The sequence below is a fragment of the Megascapheus bottae genome, chromosome 1 (genome assembly GCF_031878675.1).
Source record: "Megascapheus bottae isolate mThoBot1 chromosome 1, mThoBot2.hap1, whole genome shotgun sequence".
NCBI lineage: Eukaryota > Metazoa > Chordata > Mammalia > Rodentia > Geomyidae > Megascapheus > Megascapheus bottae.
The window spans coordinates 104,444,052-104,465,132 of NC_143509.1; the positions used below are offsets into that span (position 1 = coordinate 104,444,052).

At 60.7% G+C, this 21,081-nt stretch overlaps 1 protein-coding gene across 1 annotated transcript in view; it reads left to right on the forward strand.

The window, feature by feature from the left end:
• Slx9 (SLX9 ribosome biogenesis factor) overlaps window positions 1-10,909 on the forward strand; it is a 47,450-nt gene extending 36,541 nt beyond the window's left edge. Inside the window, exon 6 of the mRNA XM_090350593.1 lies at window positions 10,605-10,909. Within this exon, the coding sequence (XP_090206719.1) occupies window positions 10,605-10,662 (58 nt within the window). The 3' untranslated portion in view covers window positions 10,663-10,909. The remainder of the gene's footprint in view (window positions 1-10,604) is intronic.
• Window positions 10,910-21,081: the final 10,172 nt, after the last annotated feature.

The window sequence follows — 21,081 nt, forward strand, 5'->3', positions numbered from 1 at the left end:
AAAGAAAGGATACAAGTAGCTTGCCTGCAACCTGGAGACAAACCCTGGGCTCCTCCATGGTGAGGCTTGTGGGATCCAGCGGCCCTGGGCACCTTCAGACTTCCATTGCCAAGCTGAGTTATCCTGGATAAGTTGGGCTCCTCACCATGTGTGGGGGGTGGGGAGGACTGGCCCACCTTGTAGAGACGAGGAGGGACAGTCGACTCCCCAGTGTCCCGGCTGTCCACACCTTGGCAGGGTCCAGATGGTGGTTGTAGAGGAGGGCAAGCTCTTGCCCAGTGGCCTTCCTTGCCACACTTAAAGCATGGTCTGGGTGGTGTGTGTTGGGTGCTTCTTCTTTGAGAAGCCCAAAGAGCAGCAGCCAGGAGCTGGCAATTTTTCCTGTTACGGGCAGCCTTATCAGCCTTTTTCTGCTCCTCCCGGTTGTTAAAAACCTTAAAGGCCGTGCTCACCAGATCTCCTTGGGGGATTTGAAGGCCTTCCTCAGCCTTTTCAACCTTTCTTTTTGTTTTTTTAATATCAGGAGCTGATTGGGAAATGAAATGGGTACTAAGGTCCACTATACCTTCTTTTGACTCCAGGTCCAGCTTAGTATAACGCTGGAGTATCACTGTAAGGCTATCAAGAAATTCGGCCGGGTTTTCAGTGGGTCTCTGGGTAACCTCCTTTAGTTTTTCATAGCTGACTGCATGGAGGGCTGCCTTCTGGAGGCCAGCTACCAGGCAGGTTACCATCCTATTTCTGCCAACCCTTCCAGGCGCATTATTTTCATAACCCCATTTGGGCTCTTCCCTGGGCACAGCTGTTGCCCCTCCTGGGAAAGTATTGTCTAGGCGGTGGGTTTCATCAGCATGTGCCTGGGCTGCAACCCAAACAAACCCTTTCCTTTTCTTCAGAGGTAAGGGTGGAGGGCAGGGCTGTATATAAGTCATGCCAGGTGAGGTCATAAGTCTGAACAAGGTATTTAAACTCTTTGGTATTAATATTAGGGTCTTGGGAATAAGATCCCAGTTGCTTCTCAGTCTGGGAAAAATGGCTCATTGAAAAGGGGGCCTGTGCACAAAAAACTCCATCCGCCCCTGCCAACTCTTGCAGAGGCAATAAGGGGGCTACAGGAGGCTGTGAGGCACCAGTGCAGGATTGGATGTGAGCTTTGGGAGATGAGGAAAAAGGAGATGAAGGGGGAGGAGAAGGAAGGAAAGGTTCAGCTTGGGGAGGAGAAGCAGTCTTCAGTGCTGAGCAGGGGATCAGGCACTTTAGGCTTAGGAAGAGGGTCCAGGCTCTTAGGTGATTTGGCAGGGACAGGCTGCCCCTGTGCCAAGAGGCTGGAGAAAGGTGAGTAAGATTGGTAGAGAGAAGGCAAGCGTGGAGAGCAAAGAAAGCCTGAACATATAGAACCTCTTGCCATTGACCATTGCGTCGGCAGAAACTGTCTAAATTCCTCAGAACATTATAATCCAAAGTCCCGTTTGGGGGCCATGGAGACCCATTGTCTAGCCTGTACTTTAGCCAGCCACGATTACAATCAAAGATGAGCCGTTGTGGCTTTATGGAGTCTCTGAGTAGTAGAACAGCTAAAGAGCGTAAAAGCTATCCCAAGGGGGTGTCCCGGCTTGGGGAGACTGATGAGACCCCATTGTAATAAGAAACACTAAGAGGAAGTGAAGTCTGTGAGGATGGGGGTGGTCAGTGAGGAGGTAGGGGAAGAGCTAGTGAGGACATGGGGGGGCAGTAGATGAGGACATCAGGGGCAGAGTCAGTGGGGATGGGGGTGGAGTCTCTGAGAACATGGGGCGGAGTCAGTGAGAACAACGGGGTGGAGTCAGAACAACAGGAGGTGGAGTCACAGAGAGCATGGGGTGGAGTCAGTAAGGATGAAGAACAGGAAAGTAGAGCATGGGGGAAAGTGGGGAACTCCAGTCTCACCAGAGCAGATCCGGGGGTGCAGGTCTTAAACTAGACACACCAAGATTGCCCTACGTAGGGGTGGGTGAAACCAGACAGAAAAAGAAGGCCTTCGACAGGAGTCACTCCCCAGGTGCAGACAGGAAACCCTGCAGCCAATGCAGCGCCAGCACTGGGAAAGGCAGAGGTTGGCGGTGGAGTTTCCTTTCTCTGGTTCAAAGCGGGGGCAGAAGGCAGATTGAGCCTTGGAGAAATGGAGGGGGTCCAGCGACTCCTGACCTGAGTCAGGGCACCAAATGTAAGGTCTGCCGAAAGGACACTCCAGGGGAGTTTAGGGGAAGAGGGTTTGTCGTGTGAGGAGAGAGCAGACCTCCTGCTGCCCAAATGGAGTTGGTCAGAAAGAGCGCATGGTGGGAAGCGAGAGATTATTTAAGGGGGGAGGTGTGGCCACAGCGGAAGTGGACGTGATCTCAGAGGGTGGGGAAGCACCTCAGACTGGGGGGCCTCCCACTGCCCCCAGGCATGCCCGTTTTCAGGGTTACAAGTGCTGGGCGGGGATTTCCAGGATACAGGGGGACAGAGCCAAGGGAAGAAGTCATTCCTTCCCGGCAGAGCTTACAGTAAGGAGCCTCTGGGGAGGGGCTGACACTGCAGCCACAAGGCCAGCCAGGCTGCCCGCAACCTGTCCTGGCTGCAGGGGACACCCACAGCCTAAGCCTTCACCCAGGGCCTCCTTTCGGGTGGCAGCTTTGGAGAAGTCCGTTGTGTGGCTCTTCGTATCAGGGTGCCATCGCCAGGTGCCATCTTGAGCTGGGGCCTGTTGTTTGACAATGAGGCAGTCCCAAAGGCAGGTGTGGGGACCCGAGCCCCGGGGTTGGGGAGAGGGGTGCGCTGTGGACCCACTGGCAGTTGAAGCAGTCACCTGAGGATCTCAGCCCTCGAGGCCCACGGTCGCATTCTCCCGCACCAGCTCCTCTGCCAGGTGGATCGGACAGGCTCACGCGAGGATGTGGCTCCAACTGGATCACCTTTTAGACCACAAAGCAAGTCTCGATAAATATGAAAAATTCTACACGAGTCCTTGTCTCCTATCAGATGGCAATGGAAGTGGAGCAAAGCCATGCTGAATGATCAAGCAGTCACTGAAGACAGTGAGGGGATTGGCAACTTCCTAGAATGGTAAAAATGAAAAGACCACTTACCAGAACCCGTGGCGCGCAGCGAGGACAGGCCCACCGCGGGGATGGCCTGGCTGCCGAGGGGCCCCGTCTCTCCTGGAGTCTGCTGGACGAGGGGCCCCAGAGGAACTGCCCTGGGCCTCGGCAGCCCGGCCCCACGAGCTGCGCCAGGAAAGCCAGACAGCCCCGTCGTAAATCACAGGCGCTGTAACACAAACTTAACCTTGTGGTGATACTTTGGTTGTTTCCACTATCCACACCTCGAGGAATGTGCTGGGTCTGCCAAGGCGTCCGGGAGCCCTGTCGACACTGCGCTCAGCGGGGTCCGTGCATGTCCACCGTGCCCACCCGGTGCTCACCCCAGCCCGTGAAACAAGTGGCTGCTGCCCATGGGGGCTCAGCGCCTCCTCGATGCCAGGCTCGGGGCTCCTCTTACGTTCCACTCAGGTGTTTATGTCACCTCTCTGGAGACAGAGGCACTGAGTGGCTCATCTCCCACCTGCCCCGTGGTGGCCACCACCCGGAGCCACAGCCACGGAGTAGCCAGGTGACAAGTCTGGCTGTGGAGATCCAGCTCTGACTTCCCGCCCTTAGGGTGCTGTGTGGCCCCTCACCCATCCATGAAGCACGGGACTCCACCCCGGAGGCCCTGGCCACACCTCCGTGTCCCCAGCCCCAGGACCCTGTCAGGGCCCACTAGTTGCAGCCCTTTATTATGGAACAAGCCAAGGTAAACGTCTTTTCTTTGTGACTCCCCAGCCTCTGGGGTATTGCTATAGTAATGGAAACTGTAAGTCATACAAATAACACGAGTGTGTCGGCTCGGCGGTGTGCCCTGACAGGCGAGAGGCGGGGCCGGGTCATGGGACTATGCCCACAGTGGGTCCTGGGACCCAGGGCCGTGTCCTGCCCTCGGGGTCAGCAGTCTGGGTGGCCTGTGTCTCAGGGCTGGGCAGGGCCTCCACAAGGGGCAGGAGTGTCTGAGGACGGCGTCACGCAGAAGGCTGGAGCCCGGGGGGAGCTTCGTGGGTGAATCCCTCTCGCTGTGTGTCAGCAGGACCCCACCTCGAGGCTCCGGGGATCTGCAGGCTTCTGTTCCATTACAGCCTCACTTGCCTCCCCAGTGTGGGCACTGCAGCGTGCCCGCCACGCCTTCTTTGTGGAGGGTAGGGCCATCCTGGAGTCAGAACTGCCTAGCATCCTGTTCTAGGCGGGCACTCTGCTGTTGAACCACCCCACCGGCTGTCTTTGTGCTGGGGTTTCCCACTGGTGGCTGAGGAGGCATCTGAAGGCTTTTCTGCCTGAGCTGCCCTCCACAGTGATCCTCCTGAGCAGCCCCCAGAGGTAACATGGGCGATGGGAGCTCACGCACCGCGCTCAGCCTCGCTCAGCCTCGCTCAGCCTCGCTCTTCCTGGCCAACCCATCCAGAGCTGCACAATTGGGCTCCGCGGTGAGTCAGAGCCAGGGAGCTCTGGACTCCCCCTCCTGACCTCCCCCCTGAGCTGCGGCTCCAGCCTCTACCTCTGCAGCCTTGGCAGCCCAGCAGGCCCACTGCCTGTTAAATCAGACCGCGTTCCTGGAGCCACATCACAGAGGTGCTTTCTGGAACCATCCCTGGGGAGCAAGCGCAGAACCAGGCTGGGGTCTGAGAAGCCCAGTGGGCCAGGGCCTGGGCCCGGTGGCCCGGCACGTGGAGGAGGCAGCTCTCAGCAGAGGCGAGGACAAGCCTGAGACCCCCGGAGTGCAGACGCTCAGGGTGAAGCCCCCTCTCCACCCCCTTCCTGGAGGAGCACATCCCAGGCCACGGAGGCCCCAACCGGGCTCGGACTGAAGCAGGAGAGACCCCTCAGTGGTCCCCTGGCCCTTCCGGATGCCGCGGAGGTGGGGTCCAGAGCCCAAGTGTGTGTGCCAGGGGACAGGGGCTGGCCCCGCACAGCCACAGCCACCCACTGGGGTCTGGTGACAGGACTCAGTCCTGCTCGGCCTGATGGGCTGCAGGGCAGTGTGGGGGGAGGAGGGGGGAGGAGGAGGAGGGAAGGAGGGAGCAGCTGCCACCCCGAGATCACCTGTTATTTTTAGTCCTGCCGTCAGCTCTGCAGGGCGCCCAGGTCGAGGTGCTTCTGCTGTCGCTATTTTTAGCCCATGCTGGAGGGGCTGCCCTGCCACTGGTGGGCTGAGTGCATCCCCAGCCAGAGCAGGAGCACCCCTTCCCAGGCCTGTACCCCAGCCAGGCTGGGCTGAGGCAGGGTGGACTCTACGCTGTCTGGGGAGAGTGTGCCAGCCAACCAGACCCCAAGGAGAGGAGGTCTCTGCACTGTTCCCTGCTCAGCAGGGCCCACCTGCAGTTCTGGCCCCCACCCCCAGTACCTGCAGTTCTGGCCCCCACCCCTCGTACCTGCAGTTCTGGCCCCCACCCCCAGTACCTGCAGTTCTGACCCCCACCCGCCCTTGCAGCCTGGGTCTCCTAGGTCCTCACTGGGGTTTCTGCAGGTGCTTGGAAACCCAGGAAGTGGGGCAGAGCACAGATGAGCGGCCAGTTGGGTAAAAGCCAGCGTGGGTGTGAGCACAGGGACGTTAGATGGCCTGGTGGGGGGAGGGAGGCTGGAGCTGGGGATGCCATGGGGAAGTGGGACTCAGGTCTGTCGCACAGCCTACGTCTCTCAAGCCCAGAGGGCCCCCAAAGGCCGGGCTGTATTGGGCTTCGTCCATGGGCACCTCTGAGCCTGATGCCCTGCCGGTCAGAGGCCCGACACCCATATCATGGCGGCCCCTGGAACGTCCCTGAGCCAGGACCTGACTCCATATGGCAGAGCCTTGTGTCCTTCAGCACGGTGGCAGCTCTCACCGATGCTTGGCCCCCACTCCACCTGTCGTGCCTGCTTTGACACAGCCAGGGAGCAGCTTCCGCTGAGAAGACGGAAGTGATGGCTCTGGACATCGCTGGAACCTGGAGTCCGGAGGGAGGGCCCATAGGCCCCAACCAGCCTGCAGGGCCTGGAATCCAGGGATGGACAAGGACCCCTTGTGACACAGTCTGTTCTGGCTGACCAGCACGGCATGAGAGGCAGAGGATGAGGGCGCAGCTGCAGAGCCGGCTGCCTGGCCAGGAAGGCAGCTCTGCGTCCACGGGGACCCGTGGCCCTGCCGACAGGAGTGACTGGGACAAGAAGATCTGGGGTTGTGGCCGAGGGCTGAGTATGGGCAGTGAGCCTGGTGTTGGTGGACCCAGCAGCCAGCACTCCGTGCTGCGCCCTTTTCCAGGAAGCAGGTTCTCTCCACAGGCTTTCACGGCAAGGCTGCAAGGCGCGGAGGAGCTGGCGGGCGTGCTGTGCCCAGCGGTGTGATTCAGGCCAGCTATGCAGCTTGGGGCTCATGCAGCGGCTTGGGGACATGCACATGTCACAGGCCCTGGCTCTGGACCTGTCCCTGTGTCCCCAGGATATGTGCAGTGGTGGACAGGGCCTGAGCTCAGCCAGGGGCATCTCTGCCTACTGGGGAGTCCCAGTGGCTTCCAGCCAGGTCATTCTCAGGGCCCCCTCCCCTGTCCCCAGATGACCACTGTCCTTCTATCCCAGCTGCCTTCATGCCCTGTACCCCACCAGGCCTGCGGAGGGAACCCGCCCTGAGCGTGTGGGTCCTTGACTCTGAGCCACGCAGGGCGTCTCTGGTGCTGAGCTGGGTCGGGCCCACGATAATCACTGCCTTTTCCCCATCATGCTCGTGATCTGGACAGCTCAGCCCCAAAACCAAATAGAAATGCTCACAGGCCTGAAGACACCATGAAAACCCCGGAGCCGTGCGCCCCAGGACCCCACGCTGGAACCAGCCCAAGCCTGTGGGTTGGTTCATCACTGCCCGTGTCAGGCTCGAGGCCCCCCCGCAGGAGCTCTGCCACCAGCCGAGAAGCAACCATGAGTCACCGCTCGGTGACATCCTAGCCACCTGAAAGCTGCTGGGGTCACTAAGCAGGTGAGGAAGATGGCTCACTGCCCAGGCTCAGCAGTCAGCTTCTCCCCGCGTAGCAGATGTAATCGACTTAGGAAATACAGAAGCTCTGCCTGGCACCACCAAAACGCACACACGCTCGTGCCAGCACACATGTCAACATGGATCCTAATCCCCAGAGCTGTTCACCAAAGGGCGAAGCGTGCACTCAACCTTCTGGGAAGGAAGGTGGGGATAGGTGCAAGATTCTAAAATGAGGAGACTGTCCTGGACCACGGGGAGCAAAGGCCTGCCACAGTGTCCCTTTGGGAGAGGCAGAGAAAGATGTGCCATCCGTGAGGAGCGGGGGCACAGGCGTGGAGGAGTCAGGGCGCCAGGCACCGGGCGGGCACGGGTGGGCAGCGGGCGTCCTGACTCCGCCCTTCCCTCCCCTCAGATAACTCCGACGCCCATTCAGGTCCCTGGCCTCATCTGAGAGAGCACCCGCCCCGGGTTGTTTGTAGCGGTGCTGTGTGGTGGTGGCAGCGGCCCCAGGACACTGATGCCTCCGGCTCCCCCCTGGACGGGAAGGCTCTTGAAGAGGAGCCTGTGTGTTGCTGGGAGACTGGGCTCCCTGTGTCGCCGGCCAGGTCCAGTAGCCCACAGACCCTTGAGCTCGGCCTGCTGAGTGCTGGAATTGAAGGCAGGCACTAGTCTGCCCAGCAGCTTATGTGCATTTTTGTAAGTGAAAGAAGCCAGGCCACTAGGCAATGTCTGTATAATCCTGTCCTCTGTCTGCCCCACCGAGTCCCTGCGGGCTGCCCCAGGGCGAGAATCCATCTGTTCACACCGTAAACACTGTCCTCAGAATTAGAAACCGATGGCAGCTGCTGGATTGGACCTTGGAGGCCGGGGGGGGGGGGGGGGGGGGAGGCTGGGAGCCAGCCAGGCCCTGCTGAGTGCGTGGAAGTCCTGCCCGCTGCCCGCTGCCTGAGGGTCCCCGAGAGCCCCAGCGGGCACAGCGCCCAATCCATGGTCCACCAAGCTACCAGTGTCCCTTTATCAGTTACCATCTTTCAGAGGAAATCACCAGAATTAAAAAAACAAGTAGTGGACACACACTTGGAACTGAGTCCATTAAGGCACATTATTCTCTCCAGTGCAGCTGCCACCATGTCTCCTTCCAGAACCTTCCCCTTGCCCAGACGGCACCCTCCCGTGGCTGGGTAACCATGTGACACTCCCCATCACGTGGCAGTGATAAGTGGGGACACGGCAGGAGGAGTCACGAGGCTCATGGTTTCTGAGTTTCAGGTCACTGAGACCACTAGGCCACACTCCCGGTCCAGACCCAGTATCTTCATATAAATCCAGGGAAAAAAACTGGCCAGATCCACTATTCCAGGCCCCCAAAGCCACCGCGCTGGAGGGGAAATTGTGTTAAAAGTGTGTGTGCACTGGGATTTGTACCTGAGAACAGGGCCCCAGGAGGAGATGTCGGGGTCCCTGTCTGCATGGCTTTCGTTTTCTTAGCGTTTTTGTTTTGTGGGTACAGATCTTTTGTCAGGTTTATCTCTAATATGTGCATATTGGAGTTCTTGTAACTGGTGTTGTTTTGCCCTGGGCCAGCGTGCCTACGACTTGAGCTACAGCTGGAGAAAAGGCTCTCAGCGACTCTCCTGCCCCACAGGACTGCACTGAAGTCCTCAGGGGAGCTGGATCGAGATCCAGACACTCAGGGCTTTGTGGAAAGGAGGGTGTGTGTGTGTGTGTACATGTGTGAGCATGAGTGAATGTGTGTGAATGTGTGTGAGTGAGTGTGTGAGTGAATTGTGTGTATGTGAATGTGTGTGAATGTGAGTGTATGTGTGTGTGAATTGTATGTACATGAGTGTGTATGTGTGTGTGAATGTGAGTGAGTGTGTGTGTGTGAATTGTGTGTACATGAGTATGTGTGTGAATGTGTGTGAATGCATGTGCGTGTGTGTGAATGTGAATTGTGTGTACGTGTGTATGTGAATGTGTGTGAATGCGTGTGTGTATATGTGAATTGTGTGTACGTGTGTATGTGAATGTGTGTGTGAATGTGAGTGAGTGTGTATGTGTGTGTGAATTGTGTGTATGTGAGTGTGTATGTGAATGTGTGTGAGTGTATGCGCGTGAGTGTATGGATATGTGTGTGCGTATGTGTGTGAGTTGTGTGTGGGTGTGAATTGTGTGTGCGTGCTTGTGTATGTGATGTGTGTGTGTGCGCACGTGAGTGTGTGAATGTATGTACATGCGTGTGTGAGTGTTAATTGTGGGTGAGTGTGTGCGAGTGAGTGTGAATGTATGTGCATGCGTGTGTGGGTGTGAATTGTGTGTGCTTGCATGTGTATGTGAATGTGTGTGTGCGTGTGTATGTGTGTGAGTGTGAATTGTGTGTGCGTGCGTGTGTACGTTGCTGGGTCACACTTGCGGCCACACCCGTGGAGGTGGCTCTCCTCGCACGCACACATGCTTGCTTGTCGTGTTGGTCTGGGCTCTGAGACCTCCTCAGCCCTGCTTGTTAGCCATGGAGGCCTGCTCTGTTTCCATAGGGGGGCCTGGCCTCGGCCCGGCCCGGGCAGGAGTCCTTCCCTTTCCTTTCTCCTCAGGGCTGCCCTGGCCTGGCGCCTGCAGGGGTGGACGGCAGGGACGGGCTGGGAGAGGGGCGGCACCCCGCGCCCCCAGGGGTCTGCTGCAGCCTGGCCTGCAGATGCTGCCGTCAGAGGAGCCATTCCGTGGGCCGCCTTTGCCGAGAGCTTCTCAGAATGGATGCTGCGTTTTGTCAAGCTCGCGTCCCCCGACCAGTGATGTGGCGCTGTTTCCTTTTCACCTCGTCAGTGTGATGAAGTGTATCCGCCGATTTCCCAGGCTGTCTCCCCTGGAGTCGGGGAAAGCTGTCCTGGTGCATCGTCTTTCCTTGTACGTCGTGTGTGCCGTTACACTGCCTCCTCTTCTTCTTTTTGGTTTTTTTTTGGTCCTGGGGCTTGAACTCAGGGCCCGGGCACTGTCCCTGAACCTCTGTGCGCACAAAGTTAACACCCTACCCCTTGAGCCACAGCACCACTTCCAGATTTTCCTGGTAGTTAACTGGAGATAAGAGTCTCATGGACTTCAGTGCCCGGGCTGGCTTTGAACCGTGATCCTCAGATCTCGGCCTCCTGAGTAGCTAGGATGACAGGCCGAGCCATGCGCCTGACTTTCACTAACTTTTGTAAAGCTGGCCAGCCATGCGCACCCGTGTTTTCTTTCTTGACGATTCTGCACTCCCGCCTGATTTTTGTGTCAGAAGATGCTGGCCTCACAGGATGGCCTGGGAAATCATTTCCTTTCCAGTTTTGTAGCCAAGTTTATGAGCACCCAGGCGGGGCACTGTGGTACCTGCGTGGGGGGAGGGTTAACTACCAATTTAGTCTTCAGCCAATTGTTCTTCCTGGGGGGAGTGGGGGGGGATGCTGCATTCCCGACACAGCCACTTGCACTCTCTGTCCCCGCCCCCCCGTCTCTTAGCAACCCCCCCCCCCCATCTACCCCCTCTCCTCTGACTGGCAACGGTGACACGTTTATTGCAGGAAGTCTGGGCAGTGCATGTACATGACGGAACCCAGCAGTGCACGCTGTCAGTGCTGAGGGCCCACTCTAGGCCCCGCCATGCTGCAGCCGCCCTCCACACGCGAGACGGGACAGGAGAGGATGCAGTGCCCTGGGGACGCGATGGTCAGCTGAACACCATCGATGCCGGACTCAGCCTGGACAGCCTGGACGGCCACCGAGCTCAGTGCTGTGGCGTCAGATAACTGACACACCTGCTCCGTGACCCGTGGGTGGGTCCAGTGCCGGGGTGGACACGTGGGGCCAGGGTCACTGGCAGCCCGTGGGCAGGGAGGGCACCCTGGGGCTTTGTCTCACTCTTCAGAAAACATGCAGGTGAAGCATCATGCGCGCTCATCGTGCATGTCCGGCAGTTTTGGTCAATGTTTTCAGAGTTCGGCTGACCACCTGAGGACGGGCTCCCTGCATTCCTCTTCAGGCTCCCACTGAGTGTGCATCTGGACCCATGGCCACAGCCAAGCTGCCCTTGCCAGAGCCCCTTGGCCTGGATTTAGGGACTTGAGGAAAGGGCTCAAATCTGTCCATGTTTGGTAGGCTGTGTCTGGGGGAGGGAGAGGGAGGGGGAAGGAAGGAGGGATGGAGGGAGGGAGGGAGGAGCTGGTGGCCATGGTGGCATGGAAGGGCTGTCCGGCCTTCTGCATTGCGCCTCTCGGGCAGGCTGCCTGCGGACAGCTGGGACTGAGCTGTAGCATCGGGTAGGGATGGGCTGCTGGTGGCGGCCTGCTGGGATTCTCCGGGGTATTTGGTTCCTGTGCATGGCTGTGTGCCCTGAAGGTTGTGAAAGTGGGCTAGGAGGTGCCCCACAGAAGTGTGTGGAAGCAGAGCCCGGCGCCTCCTGGAAAGACACCTCTGGGTCTGAGCCTTCCAGCTGCGGGGACCTTGTCCCTAAGCAAAGCAACTGCTCTTTGCTTCCCATCTTCCAGATGGCAGTCCCGCCATCCAGGGGGCCTGCAGCAGCACCTGAGCCCACGGGGCTCCAGCCTGGCATGGAGGGACAGCCCCTTCCCAAGGCCTGTCCTGGCCTGGAAGCATGGAGGCAGAAGCCGCTGCAGACAGGTGCGCCAGCCAGCACGGGTGCCATCAGATCAAGTGTTTGGATCACAGGGACTCAGACTGACACTTCCAGCCTGCTGAAAGGGAAGCACTCATCAGGAAGCCGGCAAAGCATCCCGGGATCCATGCTCCTCCCAGAGCTTTGCTTTCTGGAGGACGCTGGCTGGCAGCCGGCTGGCACGACAGCTCCTGCGGCCGTGGCGGGGGGCTCTGAACGGCACCCGAGCATGCCAGCGGTGGGGCGGCCCCTGGTTTGTGGGGACCTGGGTGGAGCAGAGTGTGAGCATCACTTTGGGTGACCCATGTCACACGTCTGGGTGGGGCTGCCACTCCAGGACTCAGCGGCCAGGGGTGAGGAGGCAGCGGGGAAGGGCAGGGCAGGGCAGAGGAGGGACACACAGACCAGCCAGTGGCTGTGGGGCAGGGTGCTGGGCTCGTGGGTCGTGGGTCTGTCTGAAGTTTGTGGGCTGGGTTTGAGTTGTGAGCCTCGCAGGGAGCAAAGGCTAGGGACACGTCCTCTGGCCACCCAGCTTTGTTGTCGCCCAGCCCAGCCCTGAGCCAGGCCCTTGCCCTGCCTTCCAGACACAGTCTCTGGGAAGAGGGACGGCCCTGAGCCTGGGAAAGACCAGAGGGTGACCACAAAGGCCACATGAGGCATGATAAGAGACCAGACATGCCCATCCAGACCACACTCTGGGGGTTTGTGAAGTCGCCTTTCTGCTGTGTCCCTGGCCTCTGCATAACCTCCTTCACTCATAGACGGGCTGCGGCAGCTTTCACAGAGCTTGCAGCCCGGAGGCAGCGGGACTGTCTGGCCCAAAGAGCCTGAAGTTTTGACTGTTTCCTTTGGAGACGTCCCCCAACTGGAGGCAGAGAGGAGCTCCTGCTGTGGGGCTCAGCTCTGCGTGCGTGGTGCGTGCGTGCGTGCGTGCGTGCGTGCGTACATACGTGTGTAGGACTCTGACCCAGGGCCTGGGGTCTGTAGCAGCCTCAGCTCTGCTTGCTGTTTCGCTCTAGGCTGCAGTGCCTGACTGATTTCTCAGTCGCACGATTTCTATAATAAACAGGTCCATCACGTGATTTGAAACTTGCTTCTGCCACAGTAGACATGTGCCCGAGGCCACACAGCTCTACCTGGTGTGTGCCAGGATCAGAGAGGTGAGCAGCGTCTCTGCCCTCACCGCAGGAGTCAAGCCATGTACCACTGGCCAGGTGGACTCCCCAGAAACCTCATGTCAGAAGCAGCTCCTTCACAGCCACTAAAGCCATCAAAGCAGTCATTTTAGGGACACCCTGTCTTGAGCCCAGAGTGACCACTTCTCACCTCCTGGGCCATGGCTTTCTGAGCACTGCACTGGCTCAGGCCAACCTGGCCTCATGGCCAGCACGGGGTATTTGGTGAGAAAAGTACCTGTTGTCTGGGAGTCGCCCTGAAGTCTCAGGGAAAAGTCACACTTCTCCTCACCCAGTCACGGCAGAGGTCTGGGGTGGAGCGTGCCGATTGGCCAGGCCCAGGGTCCCTCCTGTCCTGAGTGAAGGTGCCAAGGCTAGGCCAAGGCTGAGAGTGGGAGAGGGCCCACGACCAGCCCGTGTCTATGACCACCCGGGGCCCACGACCAGCCCGTGTCTACCACCAGCTGGGGCCCACGACCAGCCGGCATCCACACTCATCCAGCACAGGTCCTGGTGCCCTGGAAAGGCAGCTTGGAGCTGGTTCTCTTCATGATGTCACTGGCTCGAGCCCCTTGTCTGAGCTCCTGGGCTGGCAAGAGGCTCTGGCCTCCGGACGGTTGGCTCAACCCACACCCAGCCTGCTTTGTTTGGGACTAATGAGGCCCCTGACAGCTCACAACATGGAACAAATGTGACGTTGCTGGCGGACAAAGGCCTTCAGTGTCCTTGCTGTCTTCTCCTGATCTCAGCCCCCCCCACTACCATCAGATGCCTACTCCGCAGCAAGCAGCCCCCACCCCCAGCCACCCCACTGTCCCCAACACTGGTTAATCCAGCATCCCTACCATGTCACCTCATGCCTACCCCCTCCTGGCCTGATGGATGGCTGACTCGGTGGTTCCCCTGGTCCTCCGACCTCCCTGCCACCAGGCACAGTGGCTCTCAACTATGTCCTCCTCACGTGCCTGGCTGGCATGTGCCGCTCCCGCGAGGCAGCTTTAAAGCACCAGAGGGCGTGGGCAGCAGTCACACTGTCCCGCTTCCTCTGGGTCCTGGGACGTGGTAAGGTTCCTGCTCACAGAATAACAAAAGGGCCAGGCATCACCTGGAGGAGCGGTCGCCAGGGATGCAAAGAGGACTGAGGAGCCAGAAGCAGGCCCAGGCCTCCTGGGACCTACATATACCAGATGCCAGCCTGACCGTGTGGTGGGGAAGGTGCCTGGGCAGGGGAGGAGGGGCCTGGACAGGGGAGGGAGGGGCCTGGACAGGGGAGGGAGGGGCCTGGGCAGGAGAGGAGGGGCCTGGGCAGGAGAGGAGGGGCCTGGGCAGGGGAGGGAGGGGCCTGGGCAGGAGAGGAGGGGCCTGGGCAGGAGAGGAGGGGCCTGGACAGGGGAGGGAGGGGCCTGGGCAGGAGAGGAGGGGCCTGGGCAGGAGAGGAGGGGCCTGGACAGGGGAGGGAGGGGCCTGGGCAGGAGAGGAGGGGCCTGGGCAGGAGAGGAGGGGCCTGGGCAGGGGAGGGAGGGGCCTGGGCAGGGGAGGAGGGGCCTGGACAGGGGAGGGAGGGGCCTGGGCAGGAGAGGAGGGGCCTGGGCAGGAGAGGAGGGGCCTGGGCAGGGGAGGGAGGGGCCTGGGCAGGGGAGGAGGGGTCTGGGCAGGGGAGGAGGGGCCTGGACAGGGGAGGAGGGGCCTGGGCAGGGGAGGAGGGGCCTGGGCAGGAGAGGAGGGGCCTGGGCAGGGGAGGGAGGGGCCTGGGCAGGGGAGGAGGGGTCTGGGCAGGGGAGGAGGGGCCTGGACAGGGGAGGAGGGGCCTGGGCAGGAGAGGAGGGGCCTGGGCAGGGGAGGAGGGGTCTGGGCAGGGGAGGAGGGGCCTGGGCAGGAAAGGAGGGGCCTGGGCAGGGGAGGAGGGGTCTGGGCAGGGGAGGAGGGGCCTGGGCAGGGGAGGAGGGGCCTGGGCAGGGGAGGAGGGGCCTGGGCAGGGGAGGGAGGGGCCTGGGCAGGGGAGGGAGGGGCCTGGGCAGGGGAGGAGGGGCCTGGGCAGGGGAGGAGGGGCCTGGACAGGGGAGGAGGGGCCTGGGCAGGAGAGGAGGGGCCTGGGCAGGGGAGGAGGGGTCTGGGCAGGGGAGGAGGGGCCTGGGCAGGGGAGGAGGGGCCTGGGCAGGGGAGGGAGGGGCCTGGGCAGGAGAGGAGGGGCCTGGGCAGGGGAGGAGGGGCCTGGGCAGGGGAGGAGGGGTCTGGGCAGGGGAAGAGGGGCCTGGACAGGGGAGGAGGGGCCTGGGCAGGAGAGGAGGGGCCTGGGCAGGGGAGGAGGGGTCTGGGCAGGGGAGGAGGGGCCTGGGCAGGAAAGGAGGGGCCTGGGCAGGGGAGGAGGGGTCTGGGCAGGGGAGGAGGGGCCTGGACAGGGGAGGAGGGGCCTGGGCAGGGGAGGGAGGCGCCTGGGCAGAAGAGGAGGGGCCTGGGCAGGAGGCCATGATGCAGATGACAAGGCAGGAGGACTGGAGGAAAACCCATCTCCTCGACCTCCTGGCTCCCTGGTCCAACGTGGTCCCACATGTGGGGCCATGAAACGGACACATTCCTGATTCATTTAAAATGCTGCCTGGACAGTGTGTCTGCTGAAGGAAGAGGCTGGAAGCCTGCCAGACACAGACCAGAAAATAACCACTGCACAGAGCCTGTCCCTCACAGGAGGGCTGGGGACCAGGGCTCTGTCTCCTGAGCCCCCGGCTGTGCAGAGCCTGAGGACCACGTTAAGGCAGCGTCCAAGGTCAGGGTCTCTGTTGGACCTGAGGCGATGGAGGGACCCCGGCTCACAGCCAGGCATGGAGGGTCCTGGGAGACAGCCGGGCTCAGCAGTGGCCTGGCCTCTGCTGAGGGCCCCGGGGCTCTGTAGGCGTGGAGGCTGGTCTGGACCCGTAGCCTGCGCCACCTCCACCCCACCCCCACCCCCCCCCCCCCCGGCCCCGGCCCCCGGCTCTCCCCAGCTCTCCCAGGCTCTGGGGATGGCAGTTCCCCTCCTGTCTAGCCGAGGCACATGGGCACAAGCCTTCCTTTGGTAATCATCTTCCATCTCCTGGCTTGGAAAGTAGGTCGCGCTGGACAGGGGGGCCTGGACCCCGGGCTGCTCACAGCCTCTGGGAATGGCCGGCTGCGGGGTTGGAAGCGTTTGATTTTCTGACTCAATGTGTATTTATAGCAGGAGAGACGCTCCAAGGACGCACTCTCCTCTGCGGAGCACAGGAGCCCAGCGTCCTCGGCACCGGGAGCGTGGCTGCCGCTGGCCCGCCCGCTCCTGTCTGTGCCTGTCCTGCTCAGAGGGCTTTGCCTGAGGGAACAGAGCAGGGGTTCAGAAATGGGGCCACCTGCTCCAGAGGGGAGACGGGTGGGCAAGGCCACGCTATCTGTGTGCAGCCCAGCTGGCCAGGGACCCGCGGCACAGAGGAGGCTGCGGGACTTGCAGCCTGCTGTGTTCTGGGGAGCGGCGAGGCCGGGCCGGTCCAGTCTTGGGCCCTGTGTCCTCGGCACCTCTGGAGAGGGATTCTGCCCATGGTGGAGGACAGACAGAAGGTGACAGGGCTAAGGGATGCTGTCTGAACTACAGCCCCTCAGCCTTCTCCACGGTGACCTCCTCGGGCCCCTTTCAGGGATCCCCACTTCCTCCACACCTGCACCATCCAGGGAGGCGCCTGGCGTCGTAGCTTGGATGCCGCCAGGCTCCTGTCCCTGGGCTTAGCCCCAGAGACCCTCACCACATGTTGAGTTCTTGTTCTCGGTGCCTCCTCCAGGGCCGTGGCTTGAGGACTCGGGCAGGCTGGGACCCAGAGGGACTCAGGATGCCTGGGTCTAAGGATGCCCCACGGCTTTGAGCCACAGGGCTGGCCACAGGGAGGGACCAGGGGGACGCAGAGGCCGAGGGGTCCTAGCCACGGGCCGACTGGGAGCTGCCATCCCCTGGGAGCGGGCACGCTCTGTCTTCCTGTCTGGGAGCAGCTCAGAGAGCGACTGCAGCCACAGTCTTGGCCAGGACCCGTGCCTTAGGGAATGTCGGCTTTCATTCTTATTTTTAGCTTCAGGAATGCGAGGCTTGATCGTATTTTTTTTTAAGAGGGTCCAACTCTAAGATAGAGCTAGGTCCCTGGGCCTCATGCCAGCCCCGGGGCATTGCGCCCACAGCCAGCTCCAGGCTGGAAACGCAAGGGGCATGGTGTCCTGCGGGGAAGCCTGAAGGCCAGCTCTCAGCCCGAGACCCAGGGCGGGGCCAGCTTCACTGGTCACTGCTGGAGGAGCCTCTGCCAGGACCAATGGCCAGCCCGGCACAGCCTGGGCCACCAGACCTGGACCTGTGTGAGGAGCTCTGGCCTCAGTGGTCACTACGCTGTCATCAGGGCTTGGCTTGGGTGACAGTAGAGCAGTGGACAGAACTGCAGCTGCCCGACCACGCCCTACCAGAGGGGCTTTGGTGGTTTCCGTGTATTCCACAGGTGTTTTGTCCTTTGAGTGCTTGCTGTCCACATGGGACTGGAGCCCCTGCCTCTGCCTGGAGCTGGTCTGGGGGGCTTTGGCCACCTGCTGGGCCCTGGGGAGGCCCTGCTCACCGCTTGAGCATCGGGCCTGTCCTTTCTCCCAGAGGAGCTGGCAGCACCCCTCAGTGACTCAGCCAGCACGGGGTTCCCAGGAGCCTTGGTCCCCACGTGCCCCTCAGCCGCCGTGAAGGAGCCCTGGGAGTCCTGCAGTCCCCCCCCCCCCGACACTGTTCCCGCAAGCCCGACCTGGCTCCAGGCACTCCGGCAGCCAGCCCGGGCACCGGGCACCGGGCAGAACTGGGAAGCACACAGAACAGTGCCCTGGCACAACTCTGCACTGGCTGCCAAGGAGGGGCCTGTGCTCAGAAGTAGGCCTGGGCCCCAGAGACCCCAGAGCAGCTGGGAAGTGGAGGCCGGAGCGGGGTGTCCAGCAGGGCCTGAGGGAGACAGGCAGGCGTTGAGCATCCAGGATGCTTTCTCCTCTGTGGGGGCCAGCGAGGAGGCCCTGCAGGAGCTGAGGGCCCAGGCAGCGCCTGGCTCTGGGCCTGCCAGGATGATACGGAGGAGCGCTGGCTGGGGAGGTGCATGTGTTGGGAGGGGGACCACAGAGGCTCTGGACTTGGGGGAGCTGGGGTGTGGCCACCTCGGAGCCCCACCACGGAGTGGACTGAACCCTAGCGGGGCCGGATCCCTGGGCACCCAGGCAGCAAAGGGAGCGGAGCCTTCAGGAGGAGGGAGCTCAAGGTGGCAGGTCTAGCCTATGGCTGGCCAGTCCTTTAGGCCAGGCGCGTCCTCCTTCAGGTCGCTCTGGGCCTTGTTGTCCACCAGGGACAGAATCTCCAGCGAGGGGCTCAAAAGAGCATGGACAGGGTGAGTCTGCCCCGGGGCCAGCTGCCCAGTTTAGGCCCAGACATCCTGGGAGCCCTGCCTGGACTTTGCCACATGACCAGCTGTGGAGTTGTGGGTGCCACCAGGGGTCCTCGGGGAAACGTGAGCAGGGGGCATGCATGAGTCTGAAGCTCAGGGTGGAGACTGGACCTGGAGTGGAAATGGGGCAGAGCTAGCAACACAGGCACAGGACCAAGGCATTGCCTGGCGGCAGAAGGATTCCAGAGAGCTCACACCTGGCTCTTCCATGAAAGCGGAACTGGGCGGCGAGCAGGGTTGTCTAGAGAGGTCTGCAGGCTGCCCACAGTGGACACACAGCAGTGAGGGCCTGGCCACAGCAAACGCCCTCCCAGGACGTAGAACCTGCATCTACACCAACAGCTCTTCCCCGGAAGATGCCTGAGCCCTTTGCCCTGGTATGCCTTACTTTTTGATTTCTCTCTCACAGGCTTGTTTATGGAGCACCGGGATCTGGCTGTACGTCTCGAATCAGCCACTACACAGATTGACACCTTCCCAGGCTGTCTTTCTATCAGTGCAGACCTTCATGTTCTGGCCCCTGGCAGAGGTAGGCATGGCAAAGGCTCTTAGGACATATTAAGTTATAAGAAAAATTAGCAGCGGAATGCCAATATCTCATGTTCAGAATCCTAACTACTCAGGAGGCTGAGATTATGGTTCAGAATCAGCCTAGCAGAAAAGTCTTCAAGACTCAGTCTACAAAATAACCAGCAAAAATCAAGGCTGGAGGTCTGGCTCAAGTAGAAGAATGCTGACCAAACAAGATGAGCGAGCTTGAGGCGCTGAGTACAAGTCCCACTAAAACCAAATAAAAAGAGATTAATAAGCACCAGGCTCATTATCATGCAATCCAAGTTTCTAGACAGGCAGAGACCAGGAAGACTGTAGTCGCACATCCCACCAGAGGACACCCATCCACCAGACACCATCCCACCAGACGCCATGATACCAGAACAATGTCATCAGACACCATCCCACCAGATACCATGATAATAGAACATCATCAGACACCATCCCACCAGACACCATGATCACAGAACAATGTCATCAGACACCATCCCAACAGACCCATCCCACCAGACACCATCCCACCAGACACCATGATAATAGAACATCATCAGACACCATCCCAACAGACCCATCCCACCAGACACCATCCCACCAGACACCATCCCACCAGACACCATCCCACCAGATACTATCCCACCAGATACCATCCCACCAGACACCATCCCACCAGACACCATCCCCCCAGACACCATCCCACCAGACACCATCCCCCCAGACACCATCCCCCCAGACACCATCCCCCCAGACACCATCCCCCCAGACACCATCCCACCAGACACCATCCCACCAGACACCATCCCACCAGACACCATCCCCCCAGACACCATCCCCCCAGACACCATCCCACCAGACACCATCCCACCAGACACCATCCCCCCAGACACCATCCCACCAGACACCATCCCACCAGACACCATCCCACCAGATACTATCCCACCAGATACCATCCCCCCAGACACCATCCCCCCAGACACCATCCCACCAGACACCATCCCCCCAGACACCATCCCACCAGACACCATCCCACCAGACACCATCCCACCAGACACCATCCCCCCAGACACCATCCCACCAGACACCATCCCCCCAGACACCATCCCACCAGACACCATCCCACCAGACACCATCCCACCAGATACTATCCCACCAGATACCATCCCCCCAGACACCATCCCCCCAGACACCATCCCACCAGACACCATCCCCCCAGACACCATCCCACCAGACACCATCCCACCAGACACCATCCCACCAGACACCATCCCCCCAGACACCATCCCACCAGACACCATCCCACCAGACACCATCCCCCCAGACACCATCCCCCCAGACACCATCCCACCAGACACCATCCCCCCAGACACCATCCCACCAGACACCATCCCACCAGACACCATCCCCCCAGACACCATCCCACCAGATACCATCCCCCCAGACACCATCCCCCCAGACACCATCCCACCAGACACCATCCCACCAGACACCATCCCACCAGATACTATCCCACCAGATACCATCCCCCCAGACACCATCCCCCCAGACACCATCCCACCAGACACCATCCCCCCAGACACCATCCCACCAGACACCATCCCACCAGACACCATCCCACCAGACACCATCCCCCCAGACACCATCCCACCAGACACCATCCCACCAGACACCATCCCCCCAGACACCATCCCCCCAGACACCATCCCACCAGACACCATCCCCCCAGACACCATCCCACCAGACACCATCCCCCCAGACACCATCCCCCCAGACACCATCCCACCAGATACCATCCCACCAGACACCATCCCACCAGACACCATCCCACCAGACACCATCCCACCAGACACCATCCCCCCAGACACCATCCCACCAGATACCATCCCACCAGACACCATCCCACCAGACACCATCCCCCCAGACACCATCCCACCAGACACCATCCCACCAGACACCATCCCACCAGACACCATCCCCCCAGACACCATCCCCCCAGACACCATCCCCCCAGACACCATCCCCCCAGACACCATCCCACCAGACACCATCCCCCCAGACACCATCCCCCCAGACACCATCCCACCAGACACCATCCCACCAGACACCATCCCACCAGACACCATCCCCCCAGACACCATCCCACCAGACACCATCCCACCAGACACCATCCCACCAGACACCATCCCCCCAGACACCATCCCCCCAGACACCATCCCCC